Consider the following 16,998-nt stretch of genomic DNA (forward strand, 5'->3'; position numbering starts at 1 on the left):
TGAAGAAAATGCTAAGACAATTGAGCAAGAGACTGATGAGTATCTAATAGATGAATCAGATGATAAGGATGACGAGGAGGATAAAGATGAGGACATAGATGAGGATGAAGAATCCCCCAATGATTCTTCTAATAATGGTGATCATGCAGGTCCTTTTATAGGTTTACTTTTTTGTTAATTGATTATATTATATTCATATTTGGGTCTTCTGTTGTTTGATTATATTATATACTTGTTTGGTGGAGTTTCTGTTATTTGATTATACTATATTTATGTTTGGATGGTCTGTTTAATTAAATTATATATAGGTGAGGCACGTATTCCAGATGAGATAGGCAAAGGCTACAATCTTAGAGTTGATCCACCACGTCGTAGCGATAATTGATTCACCCTATTCTATGTATCATTACTATGCATATCATAGAGTACTTAGATAAGTTATAAAGTTTCAAATATCATTGAATGTTTGGGTAAAATCTAAAGTCGCAGATGCCATAGAGTAGTTTGATAAAATTACAATGTTTCAAATACTATACTTTATAACTTGGATAAAATATAAAGTCGCAAATGTCATAGAGTACTTGGATAAAATGTAAAACATATAAATTTACTGAGCATTATTGCCGACACTTGCACCACCTAACTAACGGTATCTACTACGGCTGTGTCCATCGACCCTACATTGCCTACATCACCTAGGACCACTGGTACGGTATTTTATAACTCACAAACTAACCGGCAAGTGCACCGGGTCGTACCAAGTAATACCTTACGTGAGTAAGGGTCGATCCCACGAGGATTGATGGATCAAGCAACAATGATTGATTGATTGGCTTAGTTAGGCAAGCAGAAAAGGGTTTTGAGATATTCAAACGGTTTAAATTCGAACTCAGAATATCAAAAGGATAGACAAATAAACAAGTTGGGAATAAAATATGGAGAAAATAGTTAAGGTTTCAGAGTTATCTATTTTCCAGATTGATTTTTCTTACTAACTATTTTAATCATGCAAGATTTAATTTATGGCAAACTATATGTGACTAGACCCTAATTCCTTAGACCTTTCTAGTCTCCTCTAAAATTCATTAACTGCCAATTCCTTGGTCAATTAATTCCAATTAGAAGGTGGAGTTCAAATTCCAGTTTATATACCACAAAAACTCTAATTACCCAAAAATAAAAGAATTATATGTCACGTATCCCATTAAATCCAGATAATTAAAATTTAGGAGAATATGTTTTCAAGCTATTGTTCAAGTAAATAGCTTTTCCAAGTTTTACAAGAACTCAAATAGAAAGAGGGTCATACTTCCGTTCCACCCAAATTCATAAAATAAAGAGCGAAAACAATTCTTAAATTATAAATCCATGCATAAATTAAAATAGAAAAAGCAATAAAATCAATCCATTCAAATAGACAGAGCTCCTAACATTAACAATGAAGGATTAGTTGCTCATGGAATGCGAAATGTAAATTTGTATAGAATTGAAATAGAATTCCCTAATGAAATCCCCCAAATGGAACGTCCTCAATAGAAGAGAAGTCCCTCCTTTTTATAACTAATCCTAATTAATTTAAAATCTAATTTCTAAAATTAAAATAATATCTTTTCCTATTTTAAAATCAAATTTGAATTTAAATCAGAATTAACTAACTACTCCGCGTCTTGTAACGTGGGAACCACTTGGCTTCACTGGATCTGCGTCTACTTGGGTGCTAAAATGGGGCCCAAAAATCACCCCAAGCGTTTTTTGTGTTTTCTTCATGTGGCACATGTCATGCGTACGCGTCGATGGTCTTTTTCGCAAGTCACGCGAACGCGTCGGTCACGCGCGTGCGTTGGTGTGCAAATCTTCAAATCACGCGTACGCGTCAGTCACACGCACGCGTTACCATGGAAAGTTCCAAATCACGCGCACGCGTTAGTCACACGTACGCGTTGCTTCTCGCTGCGATCTCCTTTGATTCTTGTGCTGCAAAAACTCCATCAAATCCAGTCGAATGCTACCTAAAATAAATAAAAGTGCAAAAGACTCAAAGTAGCATCCATATTGGCTAAAAGATAATTAATTCTTTATTAAACTCAACAAATTAGATGCAAATTCACTAGGAAAAGATAGGAAAGATGCTCACGGATCAACCACATAACATTCGCGTGTCCATCTCGTTCAAGAAACGCATCATCCTTGGGCAACCTTTGGTAACTCGTCTCAGGTATGGATTCGGTATAAATTGAGGCCCGTTGTAAGCAGGCCATGTAGTAGGATTCCTCAGTGGCATAAACCTAGCTCGGTAAACCCGTCAAACTTGATCCATCTTATAAACATCATGAACATACACTTGCCAATCTAGTCGCTGATTTGCACAACATGCAAACACATGTCGATAAAGAATTCGGTCCACCTGGAACTCACCACAGTCACATCATTGTTGATGGAGGTTGACGGCATACTCCATTCCACTTGGCATCTCACACACTTCAAAGACCTCATTCTACCTGTCGAAGCAATTAACCTGGATGTTTCCTGATGCAAATTAATTTGCATGCAATTTTGAGGTCACAAACTCAGAAAAAACATGTTCATTATTAATCCAAGCCTCCGCCTTGACTCTTTTTCGGGTGAACAACTCGTTAAGCATGTAGAATGTTACTTTGACAAGTGTAGTGATGATAGGGAGATTGCGTGCACCCTTCAAGACGGAGTTGATGCATTCTACTAGGTTCATGGTCATGTGACCCCATCGGTAACCACCATCAAATGCCAACGCATACTATTCGCAGGGGATTCGGTTTAACTAGTTAGTGTAAGTCTCGTCCCGTTCTCGTAAATGCTGGTAACACAATTTGTACTCGCGAACTGTCTTCGAATATCCTACGCAATAAGAAAAAACAAATAGAAAAAAATAGACGAGAAACACTGCTTGAAGGTAACTCTGTTAATAATGAACTTCAAATTACTCAATGTTACCTATATTGACGACAAGTTTTTGCATGTACGGTGCCTTGAATTTTCTAAAAAATTTCGACTCTATATGCCTGATGCAAAACATGTGGAAAGCTCTAGGAGGCGACCAAGCTCCGTTACTACAAGCCACAACTGCATTGATGAATTTGTGTCGGTCAAAGATCAGTCCCACACCATCCCAAGTTACCACATGTTGTTGCAAGTTATTAAGAAAAAAGTGCCATGCATTAGAAGTTCTCTCCCTCTACAATAGCAAATGCAATTGGGACGATATTGTTGTTACCATCCTGTAAAACTGCAACCAATAGACAACTCTTATACTTTCTGTACAAGTGAATCTCATCCACCTGGACAAGTGGTTTACAATGTCTGAATGCTCTAATGCAGGGATAATAACTCCAAAAGACTCGGTGTAATACTCGGATATCAGTTACCAAGTCATCGCCTTGATATGCAGGCATAGTCTCGAAATGGACGACTGCTGATGACTCTTTATGACACATGTCCTCAAACCATATGGGTAAAGTTTCGTATGATGCTTTCCAACCTCCAAATATTTTTTCACTGACTTTTGCTTAGCCAACCATGCTTTTTGATAGCTGATGGTGTAATTGAACTTCGACTGCACTTCCAAAATAACTGATTTCACCTTTATCGAGGGTCATCCTCAACTAATGGCTTTACTCTCGTTCTCCATATCTACGTACAACACACACAATCTTGGCACATCCAAAAAAATGAGCGGTGTTAGTGACCGAAATAATGTGATTGTTATGAATGATAGAGATAATTTAAGATTTTTGTATAATTTTTAAATGGAGACAACAAAAGTTAAAAATTTAGATATTTTTGTCAAATAAAATTTATTTTTTATGGTTGCAATATTAATTTTATATTTTTATAGATAATTTTATTGATGTTCTAAAAATTTATAGATACAAATGAACTAAAGAAAAAAGGTTGAAACGTGTTTTATGTAAGTTGTGTTAATCGATTTTGTTTTTCGCAAGAGGAAAAGATAATTGATTTTAAATTTTTAAAATATTTTTTCTCTTTGGAAAAAAAGGAAGATGCGAGACAGGCAATGATAAAGTGTACCTTCTTTTCGTTATTGGTTTTGTTATGTTTTTGTTTTTGGTTTTGTGTTCTTATTTTTCCTGGAAAAGTGTTCCTGCTCTGTAAGTTTTAAGGAAATAGGTTACTAGGTTTCAGTTGTAATTAACTTAGAATGGCTTTAATTTGGGAAATTATTATTTGTTAGTGTTAATTATACACAAAGCATATCTAGTGTCCTTATAATTGAAATGTAAAAATAAATTACTAACAAAACTATATTATTTTTATTTTATATTTATCATACATACATTATCATATCATATATATGTGAAAATTAAATTTATTACTTATCACTTATCAGCCATGGATTATGGATATATACATACAAATGTAATTTCATTATTATTTTCTTGGTCTTTTTCTTGCCAAACATTGAAAAAGATGAACGCGTTTATTTTATTTTTCTTTTGGACACTTACACGAACATAATTTATATCATAATTATAATTGTTAAACTTTGTCAAGACCCACATATATGGTATAACTTCTATATCGTAAGTTTGGTAAAATATTTATAATATAATTACTTAAATTATTATATAAGAAATACTTTTATGTTTGGATGAATAAAGAGTTCAATCTGTTTGAAAGTTGAATAATTAACATAAACTATGTGATGATTAATAATGCTTCATGTTAATAAAACATAATTGATAATTATTTTTTTAAATAGCAAACAATTATTTTGGAAAGAAAGAGACTCTCTTTAAAAAATTAGGAAGAAATAAATTTAGAAACAGACGTGAATTTAGATTTAGTGTAAGAAAATAAATAAATTTTTCTTACATAAAATCAGGACAGTACATGATCCAAATAATTTTTTTATTACAAGAAAAGAAAAAGAAAAAAGTGGTTGTGCCGTCACGGTGCCACGCGTCGCGCAGTAATTGGCTAGGCCCATTTACCCTCAACAACTCTTCACATGCTATCTTCCCCTCTTTGGGCTCTGTCTAAAGCCTAACACCACCAACACCGCGCCCCATTCATTTTGCGAGAGAAAGAGAACGAGGCCCAGCTTCGGACCCTAACCACCAACCGAACCTCAGATTCGGCCCGAACCTCACCTTCGTTGAAAATTTCGCACTATTTCGATCACTTTATCTGTGTGAGCTCAGAGAGAAACTCGAGAAACTCTTCTTCCTTTCTCTCTCTACCTCTTTCTATCTCTCTCTCTTCGCTTTCTCTCTCTTCACCGCTTTCAAACCCTAACGCTTTGGCTCCTCCACACTCTTGCGGGGATCACTCTCGAGCTTCAATGGAGCCACCTCAATGTCACTGTGAGTTCACGCGCTTTCTCTCTCTGCCTCAAAACCCTAGCCTTTCTCTCTCTAGGAACCTTTTATTATCCCCCTTCTTTTATGGCTGAATTTTTTTTTTGCAAATCTATGGTTGATTCTGTCGCGTTCTGCGTTGGGCGCGATTTTGGCAGCTCGTGCAGTCGTTTTTGTGTGTGGTGTGGTGAATTTGAATGCTGATTTTGAGCTCGAATTGTGCCGCGTTTCCGATCTTATGCGTTTTGGGGGTAAATTTGAGATTTTGGAGGGATTTTTGGTTTTGGGGATGAGCTTAGTTGAGGGGTAAGTTGGGGGGAAGGGGATAGTAATTGGGGGTTTTTGTCTGTTCTGCTTCCTCTCATTTCGGTTAGAAGTGGGATATTTTTTGAAAGTTAGGTGAAATTGTGCATAAGATTAGATTCTTGGGTTTGGTTGTGTTTTCCTCTTCTCTGTCTCTTAGTTTTTGATTAGGTGTCTCTTAGGTATAATTGTGTGCTTTTTGGGTTTCTGATGTACATGGAGATGGAGGAGAGTTTGAATTATTGGCATCCCGGTTGAAGTTAAGCTTCAGCACTTTCAGATAGCTATAACTTCGCTAAGTACTCTAACGAAAATGAAGGAGAAAGCTTTTTTAGTGGAGATGTTTTAAAGTAAGTAGATTATAAGGTTATGTGTAATGAGTGGGTTTTTTCTTCTCTTTAAATTTGATTTCCCGTGGATATGGATTCCTTGTGAGTTATTAATCTGGAAGAAATGAACCCGAGTGATGGATTTTAGTGCAGAACCTCAAAATGAAGTGTATGGATATCTCCAGAACTTATTGGGACAATTGAGACACTGAGTGCTTAATGAAGTTCTTGGATGAATACAATCTTTGGGGTGGTTACTGGTTATGTATTTGCAACAAATGGTGGGTTGCTCTCATTTTTGGCAAAAGGATGCTATTTTAATAAATGTGATGCACTTTTTCTCAAGTTTCTTGAGGATGGTTCTTTCTTTCTAATATTATGTGATGTTTTAGTTGGAAGTTGTTGCTGTCTTTCTAAATTTCCAACATTTTGATCTCTTCAGTGTGGCATTCTTATGCACTCTGAAGGAGTTGACTAGGCTTATTTTGGTTTTAATTATATATTTTTTTTTGTTATACTTATTCATCAGTAGTCAGTAGTGATACTCTTGTCATGAAAAGCGATTTTCCCCCTTATGGATTATACTCAGTAGTTGTGACTATTTCCATTTGAATATTTCTTAAGATTTCAATACCAGGCTGTCGATGGTAGTATTAGTGTATGTAAAGAAGAGCCTTTTGTTCCTGTAACTACCAGCGAATTTATTGAAATCACTTGAGAAAAAAGGAACTATTCCTGGAAGAAGGTGTCTGTGATTGCATTAATGGAGATAATTTTGAATACAGAGCTATAAATCTATTTTTTTCATCCCAAAAGATGTAAAGCTTTCTATGTATGAATAGTTGCATCTCTTATGTGCACTGATCTTTTATATTCTGGACTGTTCATGGAGGAATTTGAAATCTCAGTCCAATGCTGTAATTTCTTTTAAAAAAATTATTGTTGTGAGGAAACAGAATTAGTTCTGCCTGGAATAGATCTGAGTTATTGTTATCCCATTGTATCTATTGTTAAATTTTTGCCATGGAGGCTAATTAATTTTTCTGAAAATGATTTCCAGGAGTAAATGGTATGCTCAGAGGTGTCTTTTTGGGAAGCATAGTATTTGGAGAAGCTCTTTCTTCATTTCCCTTGATCCACTAGGCATTTCTATAACTAGTTATCTTCTGATAAATTTTGGGTTTGTTAATCTATGCCTGGAAACGACGTAGGAGACAGGGTCCATAATTTTTTTGGTCAGGAAAACTTGTCCCAGGGCCAGTACCATTCACAGGCAGTGGACGGGAACTGGCCAGGGTTAACCAACAACTTGTGGGCTGGTGGCCAGAGGCCAACTGATGGGCCTTTCATTTCCAATTTGAAGAATTTCAATCTACAGCAATCGGGTATAGTTTTTAGAATATTTTTAATTTTTTCTTAAATTTCAATCATTAATAGATCATAATATGTTCACTTTTAATTATTACCCTCTCATATATAATGCTCTTGATTTTACATAATATTTTGATATTATCACTGATTATACTTTTGCCTTCATAGATCCTGAGCAGGGACACACAAGCTCTCCACATTTGCGACATGGTTTGAACCTGGCACAATCTAACCTGAGGCCTGACACTGGCAGAAATCAACTCTCGAACCAACAAGCAGCTGTTAATGGCTATATGCAGGGGCACCAGGTTTTCCAGCCTAGGCAAAATGAAGGGAACATTTTGGGAGTGGATACCGAAGCTGGTTTTCATGGCATACGTGGAATGCCAGTACTTGAATCACAACAAGGCACTGGTCTTGAACTCTATAAGAAGAATTTGACTAGGACTGATGCAGTTGAATCTCCTGTCAATTATGATTTTTTTGGAGGTCAACAACAATTAAGTGGTCGGCAATCAAACATGCTTCAGCCTTTGCCTAGACAGCAGTCTGGCATAAATGACATGCAACTTTTACAGCAGCAAGTAATGCTCAACCAGATGCAAGAATTTCAAAGGCAGCAACAATTTCATCAACTGGATGCAAGGCAACATAGTTCAATGGCTCCAGTTCCCTCCATTTCAAAACAGGCAGTTCCAAGCCATTCTGCTTCTCTCATCAATGGCATTCCCATAAATGAGGCATCTAACCTTATGTGGCAACCTGAGGTAATGGCAAGTAATGCAAGTTGGCTCCAGCGTAGTGCATCTCCGGTCATGCAAGGGGCTTCAAATGGGCTTATATTATCACCTGATCAAGTGCGTCTGATGGGACTGGTTCCTAATCAAGGAGACCAGTCTCTTTATGGGCTTCCAGTTTCTGGCTCAAGAGGTGCGCCCAACTTGTATCCTCATGTTCAAACAGATAAGGCAGCAGTGTCTCAGGTTTCTATCTCACACCAGTATGCTAACCTTCAAGGGGACAAACCTGCGCTCCCACACTTAGCAGCCAGTGGTAATTCATTTCCACCTCAGCAGTATGGTTCGTATTCAGATCAAGCTGACACAAATGACGGAAGTCCGATGCCAAGACAAGATATTCAAGGGAAAAATATGTTTGGTTCTGTTGCTCAAGGTATAAATATGGAGCACTTGCAGCAAGTGAATTCGGAACAAAGAAATGTGCCAATTGAAGATTTTCATGGGAGGCAAGAAGTAGGTGGATCATCAGAGACTTCACAGGAAAAGATGGTAATGCAGGTTCCACCTTCACAGAATGTGGCCACCCTGGATCCAACTGAAGAGAAAATCTTGTTTGGTTCAGATGACAATCTGTGGGATGGATTTGGCAGGAATACAGGATTCAATATGTTGGACAGTGCAGATAGTTTTGGGGGATTTCCTTCTCTCCAGAGCGGAAGCTGGAGTGCACTTATGCAGTCTGCTGTAGCCGAAACATCTAGTACTGAAACAGGCATACAGGAAGAGTGGAGTCGTCCAAGTTTCCGGAATAACGAACGTTCATCTGGGAATGAGCGGGCTTCAGCCATTGATAGCAGCAAACAGCCAGTTTGGGCCGACAATAACTTGCAGTCAGCCCCCAATATAAATTCAAGACCTTTTCTTCGGCCAGATGATGTTAGCAGGCCCAATTCTGTAAGCTATTCTGGTGTTCCCGGATTTCATCAGTCAAGTGTTGATACTGTACCAGAACAGCGTGACAGGTTACAGACCGACACTTCTCAAAGATCAATTCCACAGTTTTTAGAAAGAGGCAAATGGTTAGATTGCGGCCCGCAGCAAAAACCAATTGCTGAAGGGAATCGTGTTTATGGAAATGCTGCTGATTCTTCAGGTATAGAAATTAATGAAAAGGTTATTTCTGGTTCATGGACCCATCAACAGATGCTACCATCCCCAAATAGTAGTGGTGAGGCACTCAATAGATCTAATGGATGGAATGGAATTAAGTCAGCCCCATCTGATAACAGTTCTACTCTTAAGGCTCGTGAAAATGAAAACATGTTTCATTCCCGTCATGAGGATGCTAGACAAGAGACAAGCCATGTATCTGCAATGTGGGAGCCTGGTTCTGATACTAATTCATCAGCTGGATTGGAACATGTTAAGTCTCCAGCTAATATGCAGATTTGTGGGGAAGATACTGGTATGAATGGCATTGGTGCTATACCAAACCCAGGTGCTACATGGGTCAGCAGGCAAAACAACCAGCAACTTCATAATGTTGATGCATGGAGACATTCTGATTCCATGGGGAGCTATGGAAATGATGGTCCAGGGAAATATCGGTTTCATATGGAGAAAAACCCTCTAGTTTTGGAATCATCTAGGAATGAGAAATTAGAAGGAGACATTCATGATAGTGAGAATAAAAATGAAAAATCAGCAGATGGTGTTGGCCCTAATTCATCTCACCATAGAGTTGCCAGTTTTGATGGAAGTGATTCACGTAGTCCAAAGGTATCTGCTGGTGCAGGAAATCGAAGAACTCCTGTAACTCGTAAATTTCAGTTTCACCCTATGGGGGATGTTGGTGTTGACATGGAGACTCATGGAAACAAACATGCCATAAATTCACATCCTACACCCCATCAACCTTTTGGAGGACTTAAAGGACATGACCAAAGCTATCCTGGGCAGTCAAAGTATGGTCATTCTGATGAAAATTATACTGAAACAGAGAAGGTAACTCTGAGTTTTACTTTCTTGTGCTCCCTATGTTGATTGCACGAAGTTTTCCATAATTATTGAGGTTTATGTATTTATATACGTGTGACAGAGGAATGCACCTGCTTTTCAGGGTGAGACAAAAAGCTTGGATGATAATACTTCAAAAACCGCACTGCCTGGCCAAATACCAAAGACATTAGCCCCCTTTGATAGAAGTGTCACTAATTATGCCTTAAACAAGACTGCTTCTCCCAGGTAGTTGAATGTTTGAAAATTTCCTACCCTTTTCCTTTCAATTTTAGTGTGTCATCTTCTCGTAATTCCTTGTTTTGAGCCATTATTCTTTGTGTTTATTTCTATTAGTGGTAAGTAACTATACATTATGGTTATTTTGTTTCTACATTTGCTGACTTCTGGCCTAATTGGTACGGCAGCCTCGTTTACTTGTTTCTCTTCCTTTTCTTACCACTCATTTGTCTATGACTTACATGATGAACTTAGCTCAACTGTTTTCTTTGATTTGTTAAAATTATTGTAGTCAAAATATTCTTGAGCTTCTTCATAAAGTGGATCAGTCAAGGGAGCATGGCATTGCAACAAAAACAAGCACTTCTAACCGTCATTTATCTTCCAGGGTGCCGGATACTGAATCTTCTGATGGGTCTCAACGGAATCAAAGTTCATCTCAGGGATTTGGTTTACAGTTGGCTCCTCCCACTCAAAGGCTTCCTGTGGCATCATCTCGTGTTACATCTGAAACAGTGGATAAGGGCAGTACATGGTTGTCTTCTACTCAGAATTTTCCTTCTCGAGAGTCATCTCATGAGCTTAGGAATAACATTTCTGGTTCCTCAGGACAAGTTTTAGATAAAGCCTCACAGTACAATGTGCTGGGAAATATGTCACAGGATTTGTCATCTGGGTTTCCTTTCTCGAGGATCCATACTCAAAATCAAAACAGGGCTAGTTTTGTTGGAAAAGCTTCAAATAGTCAATCTTCCAATGCAAATTTTGTTGATCAGACTGTTCCCGCAAATCAGATGGATGAATATGGTGAAAGATCTCACACTAGTCAATCTGAATCAGTATCTGCTCGGGATATGCCTCGTCCAAGTGGTATAGACCAATTCAATTCAAGAGACCCTTCCATGCAAACTTCGGCATCAGAGACTGCCGCTGCCACAGTTTCTCATCCTTCTGTAACATTTAGTGCATCTATGCAAGGCACCGCTTCAAAAGTTCTACACAACGTATGGACCAACGTTTCTGGCAAGCAACTTCCTAACTCCTCAAAGATTCCTTCCCGTCTCCAACCAATTAATGTTTCTGAAACCACAACCTGGCCATTGAAGCCAGGTATTGAAGATTCAAAGGATGGTAATGAAATCTCTCGGCAGCAGATGTTGCCTGAGAGTGTTGAGGCTGCGGATGAGTCAGCAAGCGCGTCACATGTTAAGGAAAAAGTTGGGAAGGGTATACCCGATGCATCTCAAACTAGTCCAGCTGCTACTTCTAGAGATATTGAAGACTTTGGCCGGTCTTTAAGACCAAATAACTTTTTACACCAGAACTTCCCTTTGCTAAATCAGGTTCAGTCCATGAAAAATATTGAGATTGATCCCAGTAATCGAGATGTCAAGAGATTCAAAGTTTCAGATAATGTGATAGATAAACAGCAGGAAGATTTCAACCAAGGACGGCAGTCATATGGATATGATACCATGGTCAAAGATGTGTCGGGTGATAGTTCTACGGTGCCTCCAGCTGATCCTAATATACCAGGCTTCCCTACGAAGCCAGTTGATGGTCGAGACACTAATGCATCTTCTCTGGATGTGGGTGGATATGGTCAGAAAAATGCTCTCAATGTCTCCAACAGTAACAATCCAGCTTCTATTAGAAGTGAACATCCTATGATAAATCCTCAGATGGCTCCATCGTGGTTTGAACAATATGGAACTTTTAAAAATGGTAAAATGTTGCCTATGTATGATGCACGGGCGATGGCTCCTCCTAAACCTATAGACCAGTCTTTCACTGTGAGGAACCAGTCTGATAGTGTGCATCTTGGCAAGTCAATGGAACAAGTTAATAGTCTTGGTGATGCTGGTAATACTAGGCTAAGTCCAACGCCCACTTCCTTTTCAAGCGAGCATGTTCCTTCTCGGTTATTGCCTCCTGCAATTGAATCTGATTTACTCACAAGACCTAAGAAGCGGAAAAGTTCCACATCTGAACTCATTCCATTTCATAAAGAATTGGAACAGGGCTCTGAAAGGCTTCAAGATATCAGGTAGTTGACAAGGTTATGTGCTTTGTAGCACACACTACATCTATATTTAGTTGTGTACATACTCTATTATTTATGTAAATAAATATGTCTCTCCTAAGAATATTGATTTTCTTTATGAATTTGCAGTGCTGCAGAATTAGATTGGGCCCAAGCTGCAAATAGATTGGTTGAGAAGGTTTGTTTAGATAGTCTGTGGAATTGAATGTTTAGATTATTTTGTTAATTGGGAGTTCATCTTGCTCCATATTGACCTTCAGGTTGAAGAGGATGCCGAGCAAAATGAAGAACCAACAATGAAATCAAGAAGACGGCTTGTTTTGACAACACAGCTTATGCAGCAATTATTTAACCCTCCGCCAGCAGCAGTTCTCTCTGCCGATGCCAAATCGAACCATGAAAGTCTGGTCTACTCTGTTGCTAGATTAGTTTTAGGAGATGCATGCAGATCGGTCTCACAGTCTGGAAGTGGTGGTAGCAAGAAACTGTAAGAAAGTTTGTTTCTTTTTTGGATTTGTTTTGTGAACATATAATGGTTTTCAACAGGAAATATATACAATTTTAATCTGTTCTTCGTGTAATAATTGAATTTTATTTTTTGTTAATATTTTGTAGGCTGCATGATAAACTTAAATCATCCGAGAAGAACGATCATTACATTAGGCAAGTGGAAGACTTTGTTGGTAGAATGAGGAAACTGGAAAATGATATATTGAGGTACTATCACATTGTTGTGTTTGATACTTACAATCCACAATGTAATAGCTATAACTTTTGCCATTATTCATCATGATGTTGCAGATTGGACAACAGATCCTCAATTTTGGACTTGAGAGTGGAATGTCAAGATTTAGAAAGATTTTCTGTGATCAACCGGTTTGCCAAGTTCCATGGAAGGGGGCAAAATGATGGGGCAGAGACCTCATCTGCTGATGCAGCTCGAAATGCTCATAAACCAAGCCCCCCTCAGAGATACGTTACTGCTGTTCCGATGCCTAGAAATCTCCCAGACAGGGTACAATGTCTTTCACTTTGATAATTAATTAATTCATTTTTCCATCTTTCTTGGTCAGTTGTCTCTAGAACCTCCTGTTTCTGGTCCTTTTCTTTCAACTTATATTATTGCACTTCATCGCAATAGAACCATACAACTGGCAATGTAGGAGAAGAATGGTTACTAGATTGCCCCCTCAACCAATGGAGGCTGTTAGATCTTTTCAATCTATATATGTATGTATGTATGTCTAGATCTTTGCAATCTAGTTATCTTTTGATTTTCGGGTTCCCAGTCTTCTTGTATATAGTAAGATAATATATGCAGTCTACTTAGCTTTAACCATACCAATTATGGATGGCTTTTGTCTCTGATTAATTATCACAGTGTTAACTCAATCGATATTTGTTTTCTCAATTTCAAACCTTTTCCCTCAATTTGCATATAATAAGCTTTCTTTTATTTGCAGTCTACATAGTTCCTGCTTCATCACCCAAGTCATTTAATTTTCCTCAATTTCAGATAATTTTCATGCATAAATATTAGTTTAACTTCATCACCTAACCCTCTCTCTGGGTGCATTGTTAGTTTACTTTTGTTTGGCATTCAAAAGTAGTATTAATAAAATAGTCTCTTATGCATCATATAACATTTCAATGCTAATTGTTTCCTCTACTTACCTGGATAAATTGATAGTCCATGTAGTTCAGCATAGCAGCTTGTTAGTCACAAGGGATATCTATGAATGTAGGGTTGGGATGTTTTGTTTTAGATATACTTAATGTTGTGGGTATCATTAATTAAGATCTTCTCAATGCATTCTATTTGTTTTTTAATTCCTCAGTTAACAATTGTAAGCTGTAGTAGTGAAAATAGTAGACTGCTATTCTACCAGAATTTCACCAACAATTCATGGACTTGGAAGTCATGATTTATGCTCAGCTATTGGGAACATGATCGGTTTGGTTTTTGCCCCATAATTTCAGCTATATTTTGAGCCGTTTGATTTTTCTGAGTTACTATTTATATTCCAATAATTCAACTGAGGTCAGGGCTGAGTTTGTTGGGAAATGAATTTCAGAATTTGACCATCTTTAAATGCTGCACGTGTATTACACACACCCTTGGATAAATAATGACATCGACATCAAAAGAAAAACAAGTTAATTTAGTGTCATTTTTAGACATCACTAATTAGAATAAAGTGCCCTCCCAATAAATGACGACATTCTTATGATTGGAACAATTACCGGAAACATGATATTGTTCTCGCTTGTGATTGCATAGTAGCAATCGTTATTAATCAATTAGAACCTGCCAAAGTAAACACTACCATAGAGAATAGAATATACACTGTTACATCATCGTACCTTTGACATCGACATCCTTCGTCCTTTACTCAATAAAACGTCATCACTTTTTCAATCTTATTGTACGGGTACACATCAAGAGATTCCTCGGAAAGGGAAGTCACAAGAGACCAATTCCAATAGTGATGATTATTATAGTTATAGTTAAAAGCCGTGAAAGGGAACTTTAATGTTGTCACAACTCACTTGGAAGGATCGAGCTTCCGTACAAAAACATATCAGCTATGGAACAAAAGAGAAGATCCGTATCTGACCAATAGGATTGTAGTTTCAACTATTAATGAAATAGTGGCGTGTGGCGAACCGTGAGCAGCAGGGAAATTATTATAAATAATTGAATCAGCTATCAACCTCATCCGTGTGCAATTTAATTTAACATTCTTCCTATCCCTTTTTAGCCAAAATAGTGAGTCACGTGAATTTGCTTTCTCTTTTTTAACTCTTTTTAGCTCATTGCAAGGACTAGGGAGTCATTGATACCTTTTATAGGGACTGAACGTGAATCCATGGTCATGACAATGGGTAAGTGGACCATCGTCATTTCTTTTTTTACTTTTACGTTACAAAATTGTAATTGGTTCAACTTGGTTTGGAAAATGAATTCTATTTTATTAGGGAAATATGCAACTCTTAAGCGGTTAAGGTTGATTTCTTTTTTGGTCCAAAGGTAAATGTTGTTAAACTGTTAATCACCTCAATTAATTTTATTTAAGTTGTGTTTTATATAATTTTGATTTTCATTTGCCGGAAAAAATAAAGAAAAAGAAAATACCATTTCGATCAAGTTTAAATGGATCCAGCCCAAATATGGAAAACTTTGGGACCCAACATATAGGCTTGTCATCTACCAAAAATTGTTCTCACTGATTGACCAGTTTAATTGGTTCACATGATCAGATTGACCGAGTCAATGAAACATTATGTTAAATTGTTAATTATCATCCTTGATCTTTGGTTGATGTAGCAGTGGTCAAATAAATCCATATCTTTGTTGTGAAATAGATAAAAGATATATATAAAATAAAGATGTATTAATATAAGATTTGCCTCAGATCATGCTTTTATAGGCAAAGAGAAGTTTACTTTTCAAACTACATTTATTTTGCTTCATCCTAAGAACTTGTTCTATTCAACGTAGAAAATGGGTTGCCCATTAAATGGACATCCATTCTTATCCTTTCCTAGTCACAACACTCCTCCTTGGATGTCCATTCAGGATTATGCCTCGTTAAAACTTTACTAAAGAAAAACCTAATGGGAAAAAAAACTTTAGTGAAAGAAAAAGAGTACAAAATCCTTTGTGATGGGGACTGCCTCATTAAAAACCTTGTCAAGAAAAACCCAATGGGAAAAAAACCTGACCAAGGGAAAAAGAGTACAGTCTCCCCCTCTTGTCGACATCATTTAATATCTCGAAATCGGCGCATCCCAATCTCATGTACAAATCTTTCAAAGGAAGATTTTGGAAGTGACTTTGTGAATAAATCTGCCAGATTGTCACTTGAGCGGATCTGTTGGACATCAATTGTCCCTTGATTTTGAAGATCATGAGTGAAGAAGAATTTGGGAGAAATATGCTTCGTTCTATCACCTTTGATGTATCCGCCTTTAAGTTGAGCAATGCATGCTGCATTATCTTCAAACAGTACAGTTGGAGCTATCTTATGATCAATCAATCCACATGATGACAGATATCTTATGATCAATCAGTCCACATGATGACAGAATATATTGGATCAAACTCCGGAGCCAAAAACACTCGCGACTTGCTTCATGATTCGCTAGTATTTCGGCATGATTAGAGGATGTTGCAGCAATCGTCTGTTTCGTGGACCTCCATGATATAGCTGTTTCACCATATGTAAATAGGTATCCTGTTTGAGATCTCCCTTTATGTGGATCAGACAAGTATCCAGCATCTGCATAGCCAACTAATTGTGACTTAGATCCATAGGGATAAAACAATCTCATATAAACCATCCCATGAAGATATCGAAAGATTTGTTTGATTCCACTCCAATGTCTTCTGGTTGGAGAGGAACTATATCTTGCTAGTAAATTCACAGCAAATGATATGTCAGGTCGCGTATTATTATCAAGATACATTAGCGCTCCAATGGCACTAAGATATGGTACTTCAGGACCAAGGATATCTTCATTCCCTTCTTTAGGATGGAATTGATCCTTTTCCACATCCAAAGATCTTACGATTATTGGGGTACTTAATGGATGTGACTTATCCATATAAAATCTTTTCA

The 16,998-nt window shown here is 37.4% G+C and overlaps 1 protein-coding gene across 4 annotated transcripts; it reads left to right on the forward strand.

Annotated features, from left to right (window-relative positions):
• Positions 1 to 5,183: 5,183 nt before the first annotated feature.
• On the forward strand, positions 5,184 to 13,787 carry LOC107468504 (uncharacterized). 4 transcript variants are annotated; one of them, XM_016087818.3, is made up of 9 exons: positions 5,184 to 5,360; positions 7,047 to 7,371; positions 7,526 to 10,101; positions 10,196 to 10,341; positions 10,625 to 12,379; positions 12,506 to 12,554; positions 12,637 to 12,863; positions 12,992 to 13,093; positions 13,178 to 13,787. In XM_016087818.3, exons 2-9 carry the CDS (start codon positions 7,179 to 7,181, stop codon positions 13,410 to 13,412), a joined length of 5,283 nt encoding a protein of 1,760 aa, XP_015943304.1. In that variant the 5' UTR covers positions 5,184 to 5,360; positions 7,047 to 7,178; the 3' UTR covers positions 13,413 to 13,787. The 4 variants fall into 4 exon arrangements, with proteins under 4 accessions (XP_015943304.1, XP_015943316.1, XP_015943310.1 ...); XM_016087830.3 differs by having other exon boundaries at positions 10,721 to 12,379; XM_016087824.3 differs by having other exon boundaries at positions 10,217 to 10,341.
• The last annotated feature ends 3,211 nt before the right edge of the window (positions 13,788 to 16,998 follow it).

This window comes from Arachis duranensis, chromosome 1 (genome assembly GCF_000817695.3).
Source record: "Arachis duranensis cultivar V14167 chromosome 1, aradu.V14167.gnm2.J7QH, whole genome shotgun sequence".
NCBI classification, from domain to species: Eukaryota; Viridiplantae; Streptophyta; class Magnoliopsida; order Fabales; family Fabaceae; genus Arachis; species Arachis duranensis.